This window comes from Heptranchias perlo, chromosome 41 (assembly GCF_035084215.1).
Source record: "Heptranchias perlo isolate sHepPer1 chromosome 41, sHepPer1.hap1, whole genome shotgun sequence".
Classification (NCBI taxonomy): domain Eukaryota; kingdom Metazoa; phylum Chordata; class Chondrichthyes; order Hexanchiformes; family Hexanchidae; genus Heptranchias; species Heptranchias perlo.
The window spans coordinates 5,258,775-5,278,998 of NC_090365.1; the positions used below are offsets into that span (position 1 = coordinate 5,258,775).

The following is a 20,224-nucleotide window of genomic DNA, read 5'->3' on the forward strand; positions in this document are numbered from 1 at the left end:
TTGTTTTGCAAATTAAGATATAAATTATAAAAATGGATGCATTTGATCCTTTAAAAATTGGGAAGGGGTGGGGGGAGTGGCAGAGAAGAAGAAAGAGAAAGAATCTTGTGCTGCGATAGATCCGGCTTCAGACAGTGCAAATAAACAACAGCAGAGATTTCTGTGCACTTGAGTCTGCCTGAAAAGTGACCCACTGGTGTACTACTGATTGAAACAAGGTAGAAAAGGGTGAAATAATGGTTAACTGGAGGAGAAACATTGCAACACATAACTGTCTTGATGCAAACATCGCAAGATCATTGGATGAGGAAGGACATTAGACTCATCTTAGTTCTTCCATCCAGAAAGATCCTCGAGTCCCCTGTTACAGCATCAAATTGTTTCCAAAGTGATACCAACGTTTTCCTTTCCCCATCCTCTCGAAGTTGAATCCACACATTGATCACATTTCTTGATATCAGCCCTAAAATTTAACCTTCAGAACGAAGCAGCCTGGATTGAGGGACATCCTAAATCGTAAGGACAAGAAAATTGCAAATGGTGGAAACCTGAACAGGCTTATCATTCAGTTCTGATGAAGATAACACGTGAAACATTTATCTGTTCTTTTCATTTACAAACACTGACTGACCAGCTCTCTTTCCAGCATTTTCTGCTTTTATTTCATTGAGACTCATTGGGGGTGATTTTGACTTTATGCGATAGTGCAAAACGGGCGATAGTGAATCAGCAGCCCGTTTTACATCTCTCCCGATTCGCTATTACCCGTCTTACACTATCACACAAAGTCAAAATCTACCCCAATAAGTTTATAGGAAACCCCTAACCAGCTATAATGTCTACTGCCAAGATAAATACTTTTTTTGAGGAAATATATATTAAAATATTACAAATACATAAATTATCAGATGTTAAAAACTGACTTAAAAATGGATCTTGTGGGAAAAAAAAATGCTAGTAGAGAGAATTTATGACTAACAATCTCCCTCAATTTTGAAGACCTTGTTCACACTAGTTTTGCACCTCTTTTTCCTGTGTAGATGTCATCAAGCTCTACTTTGCCCTTGCCTGAAATGTGGATATTTGCAACAAAACATTTATGTGGACTATCATAATTAGACACTCCACTGTTGAACACATTTTTGAAGATGAAATGCCTTTACCAAATCTTTTCCTTTGCTGAGCATTCAACAGGACAATGCAATTTAGTCCAGAACGTGTTTATTATATTACAGCAATATAACTGCACTGTTTAGTGTTACAAAAATAATGTACAGCTCTTACAGTTCCTCTCTCCCCACAACAAAAGGACATGCCCCTTTAAATCTAATTTGTTATAGCAATTTCCTATTTTTTTGTGGTGGGGAGGAGGCTACAGTTTAATTTGCAACCAATTGAAAAAAAATATAGTTCTCAAAATCCTTTGGTGTAAATATAATAGCCATTCCTGATTCTGTTTATAAAGAATTTCCAATTTGACCCTTCAACTGAGGCCCACAGATTTCTCGCACCAGACGATGCTGCCAATCAGATTCCCGTAGACGCTGCTCAGACTAGTTCTGAACTCATTAAATGGTACATTTCGATAAGCCGTCAATTGCCTTTCCACGTGTCGATTGATGTGATTCTCCTCCTGGGCTGAAAGTCAAGACTCTTTTTGTTCCGGGGGCCTTGATCAACCTGTAAGTAAAATGGACACTCATCAGTAGGAAGAGCAACAAACTGAAAATTGTTTGCTTCGAGAATAACCCAATAATTGTAGCAGGAAATTCAACATCCACTCAGGATTTTCAGTTCCTAGTCCATCACCCCCAATACCCACAGTCAGAAAGTTGATACATTTCAGGAAAGCCGTTTGGCTTATTGAAATCTATCCATCCCGAAAGAACTTACACACCCCCTCATCGCGTCTGTTTCTTAAAGGATTCCAGGGTTTCTGCCTCTGTTATAATAACCCAGTAGAACATCATTCTGTATGAACCCATCACCAATCCTAAAATTGTCTTTTGTTGCTTTGAATCTACGCCCCTTTATCAGTTTAACTTGAAGTAATGTTCCACATTAATGATTAACTTGTAGTGATCCACATTTATATACCATTAACTCTCTTATATACCTTTAGAAAGTCCCCTCAGTCACCTCCAAGCATCCACACACACCGTTGAACTCAGTAACCCCATTAGGCGAATCGTTATCTCTTTTCAAATTAATAGTCGGAAATAAATAAAAGGGTGTAAAATTATTTTGTATGCCTTTTGAAAAAAGCACAGAGCTATAGCCAGGGTTGATAATTAACTTGAATAATCAAACATGGCCAAAGCCAGTTTACTATAACCTGTATTAAGTATTGATTTGCATCTCATGGAACTTGATTAACCAAACCAGCAAAGATATTTGAAATGCAGTCAAGATCTATAAAATAAATCTGTGCTCCTAATCCTGGGGTAACCCAATGTTCCAATCTACTGCTTGTAGGTCTTTCCAACTCACTCCAATGGCTTAAAATGGCTCATGGAGAGCAAAAGCATCAAAATATCTCTAATAATCAAGTTCCAGAATGCCGAGATGGAAATCAGACCCAGCGAGGTGTCCTCATCAACAGGGATAATTGATATGGACTGTCCCCACTTAATGCAGAGGGGTCACATTCTCTGCATCTAAATGTAATGGACCACTTACACCAATCTCTGCTCTAACCCAGTCTGGCACTACAGCAGTCCACCAGCTTTCATGCATACACAGCAGTGTCTCCTCAGAGAATCAGTTCCCTTCGGATACTCAATGAAACCGTAAACCCGACCAGACTGCAAGAGCCTTTTACAAGGTGAAGGTCGGCTCTCCAGGACCAGTGCAAGTCCAAGATCATTATTGGTTAGAACTGGACAGCACATGTTTCTCCCCCCACCCTCATACAGAGCAAAGAGTGAGTGAAGTCCACCTGCCTTTTCATCAATCCTCAACCAGGTTACAAACACAGGAAAATGAGGGGCAGGAAAAGAGCAGCCGGTCCCATCAAGCCTGCCCCACGCTCATGATGGCCGGAGCCAGGTTATCACATCGCCCTCAAAAAGACTCAAAAATCAAGGAGTCAATTATGAGCAGCTGACACAATGACTCACTGAGTTGACCCATTAAGTAGCTGAGGCTTGGACACCAGGTTCAATCAAAGCACCAGGTTCAATCCAAGGGTAACAAAAAAAAAATCACACACACACACACACACACAATGGCCAGGGTTTCTGCCACTGATCACTATCCGGCAAACCCCGCTAGAGCCGTGCGTGTGCAGATATCAGGATGACAAAAAGATCAAGGTCAACTGTGATGTCACACCACGGTTGAATAGCCAGCTGACACTCGCCACCGAGCTTCACTCGTGGAGAAATGGCCACTTAGGCAAGACGGCAAAGGGCAGCCAGTCCCCCTGGAACATACTTCCGCATAAGTCAACCCTTCGAGACAGAGAAGATAATCGACAACAACTTGCATTTATATAGCACCTTTAACGTAGTAAGATGTCCCAAGGCGCTTCACAGGAACGTTACCAAACAAAATTTGACACTGAGCCACATAGACAGATATTAGGACAGGTGACCAAAAGCTTGGTCAAAGAGGTAGGTTTTAAGGAGCATCTTAGAGGAGGAGAGAGAGGAGGAGAGGTTTAGGGAGGGAATTCCAGAGCTTAGGGCCGAGGCAGCTGAAGGCACGGCCGCCAATGGTGGAGCGATGAAAATCGGGGATGCGCAAGAGGCCAGAATTGGAGGAGCGCAGAGATCTCGGAGGGTTGTAGGGCTGGAGGAGGTTACAGGAATAGGGAGTGAGGAAGAAAAAACCCAACAAATGACTTGGTTGAGAACCTCCTCAACTAACTGGAGGTGTTTTGGAACAAGCAGATTTTTAATATTCTTGTCCATTTGTTCAGAAAATACAAAACCGCTTTTGTCAGTGAAATAAATATCCGAAAAACAGTCCAACAGCAATGTAGTCATCATCTAAATAGACAAACTCATTTAAATATTATGCAATAATTTGAGACCCCCACACGGGCCTGGATTTCACGGCAGAGCAGAAATACATGCCTAGAGATTACGGTTAGCGATACAAGTGGATGAAAGCTCACCGCCATTCTTCTAAATGACGTTTGCGTTAAAATAGCAGACAGAGAAATGCCGTATGGGCCTGTTAAGCATTTGTACAATACCGAAGTTATACAAAGCCTTCAATAGAAAAGGAATCTTCAATAAAATAGCAACCCTGTGTCACAGGGCAGAGCCCATTTAGTGCCTTATTTCAGTGCTATGGCCTACAGTGATCATCAAATGTTATTTTTTTTTAAAGTTACCCCGCAGATCTGCCCAACATACAAACAGAAACATTTATAAATTTAAAAGTTGGAATTTTTGAAAATGTTCCCTTAACAGTCACAAGTATTTAAAAAGTTCTTCCTGAACCTGTTGATAATTTAATCCAAAGTGCCAGCCAGAGAAATTACCCACAGCAACCAGTGCAACTCTCCCCCGAACCACACATCAATATTTGTAACAGTATCTGTTATATTCTCTGATTAAAAGTTCATCAAAAATATCTCCAAAGTGTTATAAGGAGGTTTTTTACCTGGGGCTGTCCACTTACTATGGACGGTGGTGAGACTATGACAAACTCCTGTGTGTAAAAACAGTCACTTAAATATTAACCCCTAATTGTAAGGAGTTATTTAGCAGCATATCATTTGAAATAATTAGGAACATAGGAACAGGAGAAGGCCATTCAGCCCATCTAGCCTGTTCCACCATTCAATTAGATCATGGCTGATCTGTATCTTAACTCCACTTACCTGCCTGGTTCCGTAACCCTTAATATACCTTACCCAACAAAAATCTATCGGTCTCAGTTTTGAAATTTTCAATTGACCCCCAGCCTCAACAGCTTTTTGGGGGGAGAGAGTTCCAGATTTCCACTCCCCTTTGTGTGAAGAAGTGCTTCCTGACATCACCCCTGAACGGCCTAGCTCTAATTTTAAGGTTATGCCATCTTGTTCTGGACTCCCCCCACCAGAGGAAATAGTTTCTCTCTAACTACCCTATCAAATTCTTTAATCATATTAATCACCTCACCTTAATCTTCTGTACTCAAGGGAATACAAGCCTAGTCCATGCAACCTGTCCTCATAATTTAACCCTTTTAGCTCCGGTATCATTCTGGTGAATCCGCACTGCACCCCCTCCAAGGCCAGTATATCCTTACTGCAACGAGGTTAAAGTACAACGAAACTGGTTATTTTAAAACTACTCTCCTTCTCACCCCTCCCCAAGGCACTAATTCCCACCAGGAACATTTCTCCAGATGCTGGCAGCCCCTGTTAGCACATTCTTAATGTGAGTACCTGTATAGGGAGCATTGCCAGGCTATTCAACTCTGGAGGGATATTATAGTTGAGCCCTGATCTGGTCCCCATCCAAAGTCCTAATACACCCACACTCTTATTAGCAGTCACTGGGTTAGAATCAGGAGCATGAATCCTGTACATACATGTACCAACTCTCCTGCGTTTGGCCAGGCATTAGTGTGCGAAATCACAATCTCCTTCCCTCCTGTCTGAGCATTGCGATTTCCCACGTGTGTGCACTGTGCTGATAAACCGTGTCAGCTGTGGCTCAGTGGGTAGCACTCTAGCCTCAGTCAGAAGCTCATGGGTTCAAGTCCTCACGGCACTATTTCTAAGAAGGGCAGAGGAGTTCTCCCCGCTGTCCTGGCCCAATATTTATCCCTCAACCAACATAGCTAAAACAGACTATCTGGTCATTATCTCACTGTTGTTTGTGGGATCTTGCTGTGCCCAAATCGGCTGCCGCGTTTCCTACATTACAACACTTCAAAAAGTACTTCATTGGCTGTAAAGCGCCTCCTGAGGTTGTGAAAGGCGCTATATAAATGCAGGTCTTTCTTTCTTTGTGTCTCTCACTGGAGAAAGCAAAAGAACGCTATGGAAATGGGGGTATCCCAGCATTCAAAGCTGAAGTGAAAGCTCTCTATTAAAACAATGGGTGCCTGGGCAAATCCCACAGCCAGGCAAGACTGTTAAAGAGGGTGGGGGAAGTAGAGGAAATACCCCTTGGGCATCTACTATGGCCTACACAATGGATTCGAGTTGCTGATTCGGGTAAACACTACACTCGATGGAAAATTCCAAAACAGACACACTTTGAATCTTTGCACCATCAATACTTCCACGTTCATATATAGTTATATAAATAGAATACACAGCAGGTATAAAGTCAAGTGCAGCTTTAAGTTTGTGTACACAACAGGAAGTTATGTAAAGGGAACTTCCTGGGCACATGTCAAAAAAAAAGTGCAGCCTAGATGAGAAAAAAAAACTTAATGCCGAGTACCAGCAAGTTCAGAAAACAAAGGAAAAAACACACATGGCCATACCCAAATATTCCAAGCAGGACAGCTTGGCCCAAATGAAAAGGGGTCCGATTAATTATCAAGTTGCTATAATTCTCTATAGACACTCTGAGCTCCATTGTTTAATTTGTTACCATATTGGTTTTAAGTGCCATTTCAGACAGTGTTGTTTCACACACACGCTACTTAGGCATTTCAGCTGTGGTTGGCTACCTTTATAGTCGGCCGTGGCTCAGTGGGCAGCACTCTCACCTCTGAGTCAGAAGGTCGTGGGTTCAAGTCCCACTCCAGGGACTTGAGCACAAAATCCAGGCCGACACTCCCAGTTCAGTACTGAGGGAGTGCTGCAGTTCAGAAAAGTGCTATATAAATGTAAGTTCTTTCTTTTGTCAAGATCAAACCTGGACACCAACAGGATTGGGTCAGGGCAAAGGGAGGGGATGATCATGGTTAGAATTCCATGTTTGCTTTGCTGATAGAAGCATCTCACTAATTAACTAATATCTGCACATCATAAGTCACAGAAGTAGTAAAAAAAAGTGAATGGCATTTTCTTTTTTTAAAAAAAATTTTGACATTTGGTGTCCAGTTTACATTCTAGAAATTTCCAGACAGTGCACTGAAAGTCCAATCCAAAACCAGACACATGGTGATTAAATCCAATACAGATAGAAATCAGGTCCATTTCTTCAGCAGGGTGCTTCCATTGTCCAGGCGTGAGAAAAACAGAAGTGCAGAATACAGAGGTGCAGGAAAGGGAGAAATCTCACAAGCACATGCAGCCCATGCTTTCTCGAGAGAGAGAGGAAGAGAGAGAGCGGAAAGAGAACGGAGTTAGACAAGAAGGGTGGAGAGCAGTTCAGTGTAACAGTCGTGGGTTCGGTCCCAAATTGAACCCCAGGCCTCGGCCTAGTGCTTCAGAGGCCAAGATGTTAATGTTAGTATCCCAGCAGCTGGTTAAACGTTTGCCTTTTGGTCAGGGCTATAGGTTAGGTGTTAGGCGCATTGCCTAGTTCGATTTAGCAAGGACTCTGGAGGGTAGTTAGCGTGCTCAAGGGGGAAGCTCAGCCCAGAGTGAGAGGAGTCTTATGAAAACAAACAGTCTCGTAGCTAGTGATTCGAACTGCACCTGAGACTGGCTCACTTTCTTCCACACAATCTGTGCTCTGTGCTGTCCTTGTGGTGGGTTCACCTTTAGAGAGAAAAATATAAAAAAAAGGCAAAATAATTTGCGATGTCCATTTTGCAAGCAACATCACTTTTTAAGAACTAAAAATGACTGACAATAAGTTTATACAAATCATTGGTTAGGCTACAGCGAGGATAAGGCGTCCATCCCATTCTGAGTGCTTTACTTTAGGAAGGATATTAAGGCCACGGAGAGGGCGCAGAAGGAGATTCACTAAGTTAATACCAGGGTAGAGAGGCTTTGGTGGAGATCTGCCACAGGGGTGCAAAAAGTGAGAGGTTTTGATAAAGTAAATTGGGAAAAACTATTTTAATTGATAGGGGAGTTGGTAACTAGAGGGCATCAATTTAAGGTCAGCACCAAAAGTACAAAGGATTTTACATAAAGCACAGAGTTGCTAGGACAACAGGTTAGTGGAAGCAGAATCCATAAAAAGCTTTTAAAAGGGAAATGGATAAGTATTTGGAAAATAAACATTTAAAAGGCGTATAGGGAAAGGGCAGAGAAATGGGATTAAGTGGATAGTTCTTTCAGAGAACCATAACTGGCACGATGGGCTGAATGGCCTCCTTCCGTGCCAAAAAATTCCATGATGTTCCTTATACACAGCAGAATGGGAGGAAAGGCTTCACATATGGAAATATCATAGCTTCGATACACTAAATCCCAATATCAAATTATGAGGAGTCAATGCCCCACTGACCATTTAAAATAAATGGACCAATTAAATCACCAACTCTGTTTGCACAGATAACATTTCACAGTCATAACAGAACATCTGGAACTACAGAGCGTCAGCATCTGTATAGGGAAAAAGCTGGTTGTTATGTTGTCACCGTCAAATGCAGTCTGACCTACTGAGTATTTCCAGCTTTTTCCCCATTTTCACAGATTTAGAAGTTTTTTTCCTTTTTATTTGAATATAATAGAGGGAATGAGACAACTACTCATTAATAAATCACACTGCATGTATTATGGGATATTTAATGCTTTGCAAGATGTACAACAGCCCCTCCGTGAGATACCAGCCATCTCTAAATTGAATTCCTTGGATTAGATGCCTTGGCAGAAACTGGGAAATGTTTACAATGGAGAAAAAAAAAGACATCTCACAGGGGAATCTTATTGAGGCATTCGGAATGTTAAGGGGTAAAGATGAATTAAGCACAAATCGCATGTTTGACAGAATCACAATGGGGCAGGAATTACCCTGTTCTCCTACACAATAAAAGGAAAATTGACCAGGGCTTGTAATTTGGATTGAAGATGTGCGTACAATGCACAGATAGCACCGACCTGCTCCCTTATTGGCCTCTTGTTGTGTAGACTCCTCTTCCTTTGCCAGATGTGTAGCTACTATGGTGGCAGCGTCTCTGGTCCGATCACCATCATCGGTCTCAGCTTCCGCTCGCTCTTCCAGGGTTTCAGCAGCAGGATTGTCACTTCCGCTCCCGTTGGGCTGAGGCAGCTGCTCCGTTACAGCCACAGGCTCCTGCTCAGTCTGAACATCCAAGGTACGCAATTCACTGTCAATGGTGTTGTCCCCGGACTCGACCTCCACTGCGAACAAAAGGACCGCTCATTAAATCAAACTGGTGAACTACCTAGTTCAAGACACCCAGGGCACATAATTCATAGAATGATACAGCACAGAAGTTGGCCATTCGGTCCATCGTGCCTATGCTGGCTCTTTGAAAGAGCTATCCGATTAGTCCCACTACCCTGCTCTTTCCCCATAGCCCTGCAAATTTTTCCTTTTCAAGTATTTATCCAATTCTAATTTGAAAGTTATTATTGAATCTGCTTCCAACACCCTTTCAGGCATCGCATTCCAGATCATCACAACTCACTGTGTAAAAACATCTCATCTCCCCCCTGATTCTTTTGCCAATTATCTTAAATCTGTATCATCTGATTACGAACCCTCCTGCCGGTGGAAACAACTTCTCCTTATTTACTCTATCAAAACCCTTCATAATTTTGAACACCTCTATTAAATCTCCCCTTAACCTTCTCTGCTCTTATTTCATTGCCCCAACACAATTTTCTCCCCTCCTCTCCAAAAGGTGCTGACTCAAGGGACAGCTGCATGAATGCCAAGGGACCACTTTTGTTTGAGAGCCTAGATAGTGGAGCCTGGACCTTCTGGCCCCATCCCAGTGGTCTTCCAGCCTCGCCTGTCCCAGATCCGTTGGAAGTGTGCTTAGGATGTAGCTCCTACCTTTGTCAGAGGCCAGTCCCGGGGGGTATGAGACGTACCTGCCTGTTTGGGGGCGGGCACATGCAAATCACACCAAAAAAGGGAAACACAGCCTCGGCCTGGCTCTCCAACCATTGCCACGCTAAGGGCCATACATTGGCAGGCCTCTGTGGCCTACTACTTCTAACCTCCACCGTCCGATCTCCACCCAGACTTTGGCAGGTTTCCCAGGCACATGTCAATTACCCCTGGGGCCAAAAACATGGGGGCTCTCTTAGGTAAAAGTCCTGCCCTGCCCAGATGCCTCCCAATCGGAAACACTGGGCCTGAGCATCAGCCCAGATAGCGGGAGAAGTTTCAGCTCAAGAGACAGATAGGCAGAGACATTGGGAAAAGGAGGCCCATTTACACGCTTAGTCGAAATGGGGAAAAGTGAGGAAGGTACTTAAAAAAGGAGGGCGGAGTCATTATGAAATGAGGGGGGAAAATGACAGCGTTTATCTCTCTCCAAGCTGTTCTTTCCCATTCTGAGCAGTTGACTCCATGAAATGCTTGAGATTTGGGAGCAGGTGGATTCGGCTTGGAGGCAAGCTTAAAAAATGGTGCAAAATACAAATAGGGAAAAGAACAGGTGAGAAACATGGATCGTGTCGGGGGTGGGGGATAAATAAAAAGATTATTGTTCTCCTCCACACTCCCCATCTCAATCTTACCTTTACACTCCTCCAGAGAATCCTTCCTTGCATTTGCAGTTTGCAAGTGGCTCTGTTCCACGTTACCTCGCGGCAATGCCGTTTCCATCTCCTCTGCCCAGTCTTTGACAGGATGATACCCATCGAGAGAGAAAGGGCTCAGGGGCTTAGTTTCCGTTTCTTTAGGCTCCGCAGCCACATCTTTAGGAGGAATGTGAAGTTTGGGAGTCTCCCGGGACCTTCTGGTTCGTTGCTCTTTGGCGCCAACATCTGGGCTTCTTTTGGTGTGCTGCGCATCGTCCGCCCCCATCACCTCCTCCTCCTTCGTGCCCCCATCATCTTTCTTCTCCTCTTCCTCATCGAGCATCTTTGTCTCCTCCACCTCATCCTCAATGTCCGACACATCTTCTCCCACTATTTCCTCTTCACCATCGCTGGCATCTTCCCATTGATCATCATCATCATCTGCCTCATCTGTATCAGCCTCATCCATATTGGCCTTGTCCACATTGAGCTTTGGATCTTGAATATATTTTTCTTTCAACTTTTTTTCCTGTAACGATCAAATAAAAAGAGGATGATTTTCAGCCTGATTATCTAGTGCTTCACAGATAGACAACTTGAACACAAATACTAGCAATCTCCCAAACCTGCTTACCACAGTTGGAATGTGTTTTAAGTCAGTTTTATGCTGAGCTGTTCAGTGAAGCATCTCTCGGTCAAGTGCTAGTAGCTACAACACAAGTATTAAATTCTTAACTGGGCAGCTAGAGTTCAAATCCCACTCACATTTGTATACAGGCTGATTCTGGTACAGCAAACCAGCCATCCTTAGCCAGGTCATTGGTCACGAGTGTGAAAATGGGCAGCCTTTCACTTTTAAAAGATCCCTGCTCTTATTGAACAAATATCAAATGTTGGCTACAAGTCTGAATGTTGTGCAAAGCCAATCACTAAATGATTCCTGTGCCCACACCGTCACCTATGTTGTACACCAGGTTTCCATCCTTGGCCTCCTGCTCTTTGATTATCTGTTACCCCTTAGTTACATCCTCTAGAAACATGAGGGTCAGCTTCCACATGCACACAGGGGTCTCAGTTCCTCCTCCTCCACCACTGACCCCTCCAACTACTGCGCTATTAAGAACTGTGTGTTGGCAAAACCAAAGCCATGCACTTTGGCTCCTGACACCTGTGGCCTCGACTGCAGCAAGCTCCCTGGTGGTGCGCTGGTCGACCTCGAGTTCCTCCCCCCTACAATGGATCTATGACCTGTAACATTGCCTGCCTCCACCCCAACACCTCAGTTTGCTGCCAGAAACCCTTATCCGCACCTTTTATACCTCAAAGCTCAGTTTCTCCAACACTCTTGTACTTTGCGGAGGAGACACATCTGAAATGCCATGGCTCACCACCTCATTGGCATCCCGCGATCAGCGAGTTCCACTGGCGTTCTGTGCCCCAGTGAATTGACTAATATCCACGTCCTCACTTTCAAATCCCTCCACGTCCCACCTTACCTCAAGTGATTTCCTTCCACACGGGGCCTGCTCCCACTTTCGTTCCAGCATCACTGGCTCCTCCCTCAGCCACTGTGCACCCATCCCCTGTCCCCAGCACCTCTGCCTGGTCACCTCCCTCCCATCCTTTTGACCGTCCTCTCACTGCACCCTCCCCCCCGCCTCGTTCTTTTGCTTTCCCCCCACCCGCCCGTGTCACACGGTATATAGTATTCGTTAACCACTATGTAAAGTTCTCCTAGACATCTCTCTCCGCATGGTACAATCCCAAAATTTGTTGTTAATTCTCTCCCCCACCCCCCCCAAAAGTTACGTTTGTTGAGTTCCACTTCCAATGCACCGTCACACCTCACTAAGCAATCTGTTGCTGTTCACTTACTTGGTTCTCCTCGTGTTCTACCTCACATTTTTCCCACCGATTGTCGTGCATGCTACAGAGAAAGGACGGGAGACATTTCAGCACTTGAGAATCAAGCATTACATAGCCAATCCACGCAGGGAGGCACTTAAAGGTAGTCACCATCTCCCTCTCCGGGCAGTTCCGGGAACACCAAGGAATGATCTTCACTTTAAGCTCCCCCCCGTGCTTGGTCACTGGATGAGCCCAATTCTACCACCCGAGATACTGACCCCGGCCAGACCAGGGATTAAACCCGAGGCCTTCTCGCCTGTGGGGCTCAGTAACACACCATGTGAGCCATCAGGGGAGCTTCCTCTTCCCCCTATTTTTAAAGGGGCCTGGGAAAGAACATCAGCTGCTTAGCCCTCCTTCACAGGCTCTGGCCAGTTGAGAAGATGGACAGGTGACTGCTCCCATGCCTCTGTCCATGCCACTCGATTTGGCTACTAGGACAAATAATGAATTTTGGGATAAGTAGCTAGAATTTGTCACCATCGCCTCAACGGAAGCCATTATTTTTCTGGTCAAGGACTTCTCAAAACTAGCTTGGCAATCAGTTTTCAGAAAGACAGGGACCTCCCCGAGCTCTGCCCCAGATTCCATTTTTCAGAGGATTCCACATTAGGAGGCTCGGTCGTCCGATAAACCAAGTGGAGTATTGAAGAATGAGAAGAAACAAGGATGGGGCATCAAACCTCCATCCAATCCAGCCCTGACCTGCCATCTACCTTACAGCACGGTGCACAGTTCCGGTCTTCATAATACAAAAAGTTTATGGAGGCACTGGAAAAGGTGCAAAAAAAGATTTACAAGGATAATACCAGAACTGAGAGGATATACCAGTCAGGAAAGACTGAACAGGCTGGGGCTCTTTTCTCTAGGAAAAAGACTGAGGGGTGACCTGATCGAGGTTTTTAAGTTTATGAATGGGTTGGATAGGGTAGACATACGGAAAATGTTTCTGCTTGTGGGGGGAGGCCAAACCTAGGAGCCATAAATATAAGATGGTCACCAATAAATCTAACAAAAGGAATTCAGGAGAAACTTCTTTACCCAGAGAGTGGTTAGAATGTGGAACTCCTTACTACATGGAGTGGTTGAGGCGAAAAGCAAAGATGCATTTAAGGGGAAGCTGGATAAGTACATGAGGGAGAAAGGAACAGAAGGATATGCTGATAGGGTGAGATGAAGTAGGGTGGGAGGAGGCTCATGTGGAGCATAAACACAGGCATAGACCAGTTGGGCCGAATGGCCTGTTTTTGTGCTGTACATTCTATGTAACACCTGGACTTTTCAACTGGAGTCACCAGACAGGAGTTGAGGCAGGAACCCTGGCTGTGTATTTTTTTCCTTCTCTCTAGTCCAGGGGCAGAACTGCCACCTTAACAGAGATCAGTTAAATCAGCATCAACCAGGGATCTGGAGACACACACTCCTGGTCTGCCCCGACCAGCAAAACAAAAAGTTGCAAAAAAAGTGCAGCCAATGCATTTTCTACCTGTAATTTTTATCTCCTCGTTTGTCTCTTCCTCTCCCAGAATCCTTACTTCTGGATTGAGAAACAAAGTCTGAAATCGTTGGTGGTTTGGGAGGGCGCCGATCATCTGAAAAAGGAAAGCACGTTACCAGCTCCGACCCCCTGGACATTTAACAAGGCCCCGAGAAGGGGGCAGCCTCGTGGAACAGCTTTTTATTTTGTGTTGCTACGGCCTCCCGAGCGAGTTTCGGCTGCTCAGAAACACCTAGTTACAGTCAGAATTCTCTGAAAACATTCCCTTCAATTGTCCACAATACAGACGTACTACTGCGTTTAAAGCTCTTCTGAAGACAGGAGGCAACACTTTTAGAAAGAAAGGGAAAAATGAACAAAGGACTTCTCCGTCTTGTTATATTAAAGCGACTAAGCGTCAGCTTGACTCAGTTGACGGCACTCTTCCATTAGGGTCAGAAGGTCATGGGTTCAAACCCCACTCCAGGATTGAGCACATAATCTAGGCCGATACTCCGGTGTAGAGAAAGAAAGACATTTCTATAGCGCCTTTCACGACCACAGAATGTCCCAAAGGGCTTTACAGCCAATGAAGTACAGTCACTGTTGCAATGTAGGAAACGCAGCAGCCAATTTGCGCACAGCAAGATCCCACAAACAGCAACGAGACAATGACCCGATAATCAGTTTTGGTGGTGTTAACTGAGGGATAAATATTTGCAAGGAAATCAGGGAGAACTCCCCTGCTCTTCTTCGAATAGTGGCCATGGGATCTTTTAAGTCCACCTGAGGGGGCAGACGGGGCCTCGGTTTAACGTCCCACCTGAAAGACGGCACCTCCGACGGTGCAGCACTCCCTCAGTACTGGCACTACGAGTGTCAGCCTAGATTTTGTGCTCAAGTCTCTGGAGTGGGGCTTGAACCCACGACCTTCTGACTCAGAGGCGAGAGTGCTACCCACTGAACCAAAGGCAAAAACCAGTGGAGAGATGCCAGGAATCACACTCACAAACCAAACACATGCAGAAGAGTGACGCAGCAAACCTGTATGCTTGACACTCAGATTTGATTTCTTAAAGTTCTTCAGTCCTACAGACAGAAAGATAGTCATAAAAAAAGATAGAAATAGTAAGAAAGAGGAAATAGCAAAATAATGAGCAGGCTTAAATATGTAAAATGATAATTAGCTATATCATTAAATAAATTTAAAACAGAAATAGACAGTTTCCTAGAAGTAAAGGGAATTAGGGGTTACGGGGAGCGGGCAGGAAATTGGACATGAATTTAGATTTGAGGTTAGGATCAGATCAGCCATGATCTTATTGAATGGCGGAGCAGGCTCGAGGGGCCGATTGGCCTACTCCTGCTCCTATTTCTTATGTTCTTATGTTCAATACACAAAAGTGTGTAAACCAATACATTAAAATGGTCAGCTGATTAGCAGCCAATTACTTAGACCAGTATAGACTCAAAAGGCATGCAAACATGACAGCATTTTTTTAAAGCCAATTTGACCCCATTTTAAATAAGCATCGTGTTCTCTCCCCAATAAAGAGACAAAGTATCTGCTGCACCATGCCAGACGGGACCTTGGTTTAACGTCTCTTCTGAAAGACGGCACCTCTGACAGTACAGCACTCCCTCAGTGCTGCACTGGCAGCGTCAGCCTGAGTTAAGTGCTCACTTGCCAAACCCCGTGTGCAGTATAAATGGAACTATTTCCAGTTTCCGGAGCCGCTGCTGTTGGGGCTACAAGCAGGATAAATAGGTTCCAAACTGAAAGATTTTCCACTGACTTAAGAGCATCCGCCGACTGTCGGAGAGATGGTTCAAGGACCTTTAATCACCAGACAGTGAGGTCACGCTGCTGGCTAAATGCAGACAGAAGCTATAAACGTCAACACAAAAACAGCTTTCTTAACAGAGAGAATTAGCGCTCTCGCTAATTGAGGAAACAGTTTGAAATATATTTTTTTATCATGCATCAGCGGCTTAGCAGATTGTTCTGCCATTTCTGTGACCAGAGTTTGAACCCAACACAAACTGATGTGATAAAAGTCTTCTCTCGCCTGCTGGCTGCAGAGTTTCTATGTGAGGTGAGGGGGTGGGGGTGGGTGGTAAAAGGCTCAACTCAGCTCCTAATGGGTACAAGCTTATGGCACAAAACTAGCAGTCGTATTGACCGAGGGCCCATAGGATGGCAGCTGGGGGGCAACCAGAGACAATCAAATCGGTGCAGTGCCAGGGGATGCTCTTTGGCTGGAGCTTAGGCATTAGGACGTACCGACGGCTTACGGAAGAGAAGCAACGTTTGGATCCACCGTCTGCGTTATGTGTGCTTCAAGATCAGAATCCTAGAATCTTACAGCACAGAAGGAGGCTATTCTGCCCATCGTGCCTGTGCTGGCTCTTTGAAAGAGCTATCCAATTAGTCCCATTCCCCCGCCCTACAATTTTTTCTTTTTCAAGTATTTATCCAACTGCCTTTTGAAAGTTATTATTGAATCTGCTTCCACCGCCCTTTCAGGCAGCGCATTCCAGATCATAACAACTCACCTCCCCTCTGGTCCTTTTGCCAATTATCTTAAATGGGAGTCCTCTGGTTACCAACCCTCCTGCCAGTGGAAAGTTTCTCCGTATCTACTCTATCAAAATCTCTCAATTTTGAATCCCTCTATTAAATCTCCCCTTAACCTTCTCTGCTTGAAGAAGAACAACCCCAGCTTCTCCAGTCTCTCCACATAACGGAAACCCCTCATCCCTGGTACCATTCTAGTAGAGCCGGCACAGGCACGATGGGCCGAATGGCCGCCTTCTGTGCTGTAAGATTCTGTGATTCTGATCTTGAAGCACAGATAACGCGGACGGTGGATCCAGGCGTTGCTCCTCCGTAAGACGTTGGTACGTCCTAGTGCCTAAGCTCCAACCAAAGAGCATCCTGACACTGCACCAATTTGATGGTCTCTGGTTGCCCCCAGCTGCCATCCTGTGCGCCCTCTGTCAATATGACTGCTAGTTTTGTGCCATTAGCTTGTACCCATTAGGAGTCTTTTGCCACCCACCACCCCCCCACTCAACCCTAGGCTCCTCTGCACCCTCTCTAAGGCTTTGACATCCTTCCTAAAGTGTAGTGCCCAGAATTAGACAATACTCCAGCTGAGGCCTAGCCAGTGATTTATAAAGGTTTAGCACAACTTTCATGCTTTCATGCGGAACCTCTCCCATAGTTCCAGTATCCTCCAGTCAGCAGGGCCAACCCCTCACTCAAGCTTCGACGCAGGTGTGCCCCCAGAGAGGGATGGCGATCGATTGGACCACAGTGGTAACGGGAGTAAGAATGTGGTGACGTTTGGCTACGAATCAGCCCATTGTAGATAGCAGCGCCGGGGAATTCTCGGCGTGGCCGAGCCCACCCAGAAAGAGAGGTGCAAGCATCAGACCCCACAGCCTCGGTACCCAGACACCACAGGAAGAGACACCAAGTACTGGACCCAACAGTACAGATGTTCATTCCGAAAGGTGGCTGATGCGCGGAATGATTCTTTTTTAAAGCTGTAAATTATAAAGTAAGGGGACCAGGCCTAGAGGTTTGGTGGAAGTTAGCTTTTGGCGTTTTTATTTTAAATTTAGACATTTCTGACAGAACACTCAAAAACAGGACAGACGGCAGCCGACCCTGCTCCTCTCGACTTCCATCTTGAGGGAGGCCTGATGGGAACCGAGCATACCTCGTGATTATACTCGGAGATCCCCCCCTCCCCGGTACACAACGTTCACAAGCCTGACCTCCTGATGAGGTTCTTACCTCTCTTGCTGCCCCCTTCAAAACTACCAGTGGGACCTGGATTATCTTTGAACCTGAGGGAGAGGAAAGGAGAAAAAAAAACAACAACATTAAAACTTATCTTTTCTTTTTCATGGAGCAGAGCAAAATCGACAGAGCGTGCGGTGAATCAAAGGCCCAGGGCTTCGTATACAAGCTTCCTTATCACCCGTCAGATTTGCAGTGAACCATCCTGAAGGACAGTCCCCTTTAAGGGATGAATAATTAAAAATACCTTACTAGGAACCGGGAGAAAAATGACCAAACAGCCATAAATCGATCTGTTGAGTTTGGTTGATCTGGCTGGAAGTGAGAGAACAAGGAGCTGGAGTCTGAAGGAAGGATGAAATATTAACTATAGCTTGCTCATACTCAAGATATCTGAGTTGGTAGCAGCAGTGTGTAACTGCATCGTAGACCAGAAGGTTTCAGGTCTGTTCTGTGTTAGCCTTAAAACTGGTCTCGGTGTTCCTGGTTTAGAGTGAAAAAAGAATCCTAACCTTTGGAAACAGATTATTTCCAACTTTAAATATTACAATTTCTGTAATCGTCTTGGATAGACAACTTTTAAAAGACGCCACCATTTCTGCAGCATACGGGCCCTGAACTAGAGTACACAACCAGGAAAGCACAGAGCGCTTTGACAAGAGGGATTATAAACAGCTGACACTCTTGGCTGTGCGATTAAAGCGTCTGGGGGCAATGAAACGGTGCAGCCACTTGTGTGAAAATTAATGCTGGGGTTGAAATTAGAGACCAAGGTAACAACTCGGCATGGGCCTGGTGCACCCAACAGACGTACATGGATTCTGTTTTCTCCGCATCCCACTCCCGCCTCCACTGTCCCGTTGCGTTGCGATGCCGCGCGAGCCTCTCCTGGTCGATCTGCTCCCGCTCTTTCTTCCAGCGCATGTACTCCGCCCTCTCTCGGCCAGTCATTGACATCGTCATGTCGACGGAGCCCTTAGGACTTGCCCGCCTGCCCTGTGGGAACAGACACCAGAAGGATTATTCGTTCAGGAGTGGCGATGGGCGAGCAGGGAGGTTATGCTAGAACTGTATAAAACACTAGTTAGGCCATAGCTTGAGTACTGCGTACAGTTCTGGTCACCGCATTACAGGAAAGATGTGATTGCACCAGAGAGGGTACAGAGGAGATTTACAAGGATGTTGCCAGGACTGGAGAATTTTAGCAATGGGGAAAGATTGGATAGACTGGGGCTGTTTTCTTTGGAACAGAGGAGGCTGAGGGGAGATTTAATTGAGATGTATAAAATTATGAGGGGCCTAGATAGAATGGATAGGAAGGAACTGTTTCCCTTAGCAGAGAGGTCAAAAACCAGAGGGCATAGATTTAAAGTAATTGGTAGAAGGATTAGAGGGGAGTTCAGGAGAAATCTTTCACCCAGAGGGTGGTGGGGGTCTGGAACTCACTGATTGAAAGGGTGGTAGAGGCAGAAACCCTCAACTCATTTAAAAAATACCTGGATGTGCACTTGAAGTGCCGTAACCTACAGGGCTACGGACCAAGTGCTGGAAAGTGGGATTAGGCTGGATGGCTCTTTTTCGGCCGGCACAGACAAGATGGGCCGAATGGCCTCCTTCTGTGCCGTAAATTTCTATGATTCTATGAAACGGACCAGTGTAATGCCCATTAACTTGGCATAAATTACGTCACTGAGTGCCCAAAGTATTACTTTTACATGGTGCAGTGACAGAAATAACATGCAGATACTCTTACTCCTCAACTGATGGAGGTAAGTCCCTTTAAATCTCAAGCAAACCACAAAATGTTGGAAGTATGCAGATCGGAATCTGAAAAGAGCAAACACAGATTGGGATGATGGGCAGAGTCCCTTGGTGAGAACTGGAAAGGGAAGGGAGGCAAATCCTTTCTGTATTCGATGAAAGCTTCCTTCATCCCTCAGCGTTAATCTGCAGTTCCTCTTTACAGATGCTCAGGAGCCCTGCTGTGTATTTCCAGCATTTTTTTTGTCTTTCAGATTTTTAGCATTTGTACTTTTTTTCATCTTCCCTTTAAATCCTCCTCACAGGTGAAGGCAGGACCCCTTTAAATCTCCCTCCTCACAGGTGAAGGCAGGACCCCTTTAAATCTCCCTCCTCACAGGTGAAGGCAGGGCCCCTTTAAATCTCCCTCCTCACTGGTGAAGACAGGACCCCTTTAAATCTCCCTCCTCACTGGTGAAGACAGGACCCCTTTAAATCTCCCTCCTCACTGGTGAAGGCAGGACCCCTTTAAATCTCCCTCCTCACTGGTGAAGGCAGGACCCCTTTAAATCTCCCTCCTCACTGGTGAAGGCAGGACCCCTTTAAATCTCCCTCCTCACAGGTGAAGGCAGGACCCCTTTAAATCTCCCTCCTCACAGGTGAAGGCAGGACCCCTTTAAATCTCCCTCCTCACAGGTGAAGGCAGGACCCCTTTAAATCTCCCTCCTCACAGGTGAAGGCAGGACCCCTTTAAATCTCCCTCCTCACAGGT

The 20,224-nt window shown here is 45.2% G+C and overlaps 1 protein-coding gene across 4 annotated transcripts in view; it reads right to left on the bottom strand.

Moving 5' to 3' along the window:
- Nucleotides 1–1,204: 1,204 nt before the first annotated feature.
- Nucleotides 1,205–20,224, bottom strand: part of ccdc9 (coiled-coil domain containing 9) — a 39,171-nt gene continuing 20,151 nt past the window's right edge. For 2 of the 4 annotated variants that reach the window (XM_067974982.1, XM_067974981.1), the window contains exons 8-15: nt 18,527–18,708; nt 17,707–17,759; nt 14,946–14,990; nt 13,911–14,016; nt 12,392–12,443; nt 10,514–11,045; nt 8,897–9,160; nt 7,461–7,603 (exon numbers count right to left, since the gene is read on the bottom strand). In XM_067974982.1, the coding sequence (XP_067831083.1) occupies nt 7,476–7,603; nt 8,897–9,160; nt 10,514–11,045; nt 12,392–12,443; nt 13,911–14,016; nt 14,946–14,990; nt 17,707–17,759; nt 18,527–18,708 (1,362 nt within the window). In that variant the 3' untranslated portion in view covers nt 7,461–7,475. Of the gene's footprint in view, nt 1,681–7,460; nt 7,604–8,896; nt 9,161–10,513; nt 11,046–12,391; nt 12,444–13,910; nt 14,017–14,945; nt 14,991–17,706; nt 17,760–18,526; nt 18,709–20,224 lie in introns of those variants that run through there. The other 2 variants (XM_067974984.1, XM_067974983.1) reach the window with 2 other exon arrangements.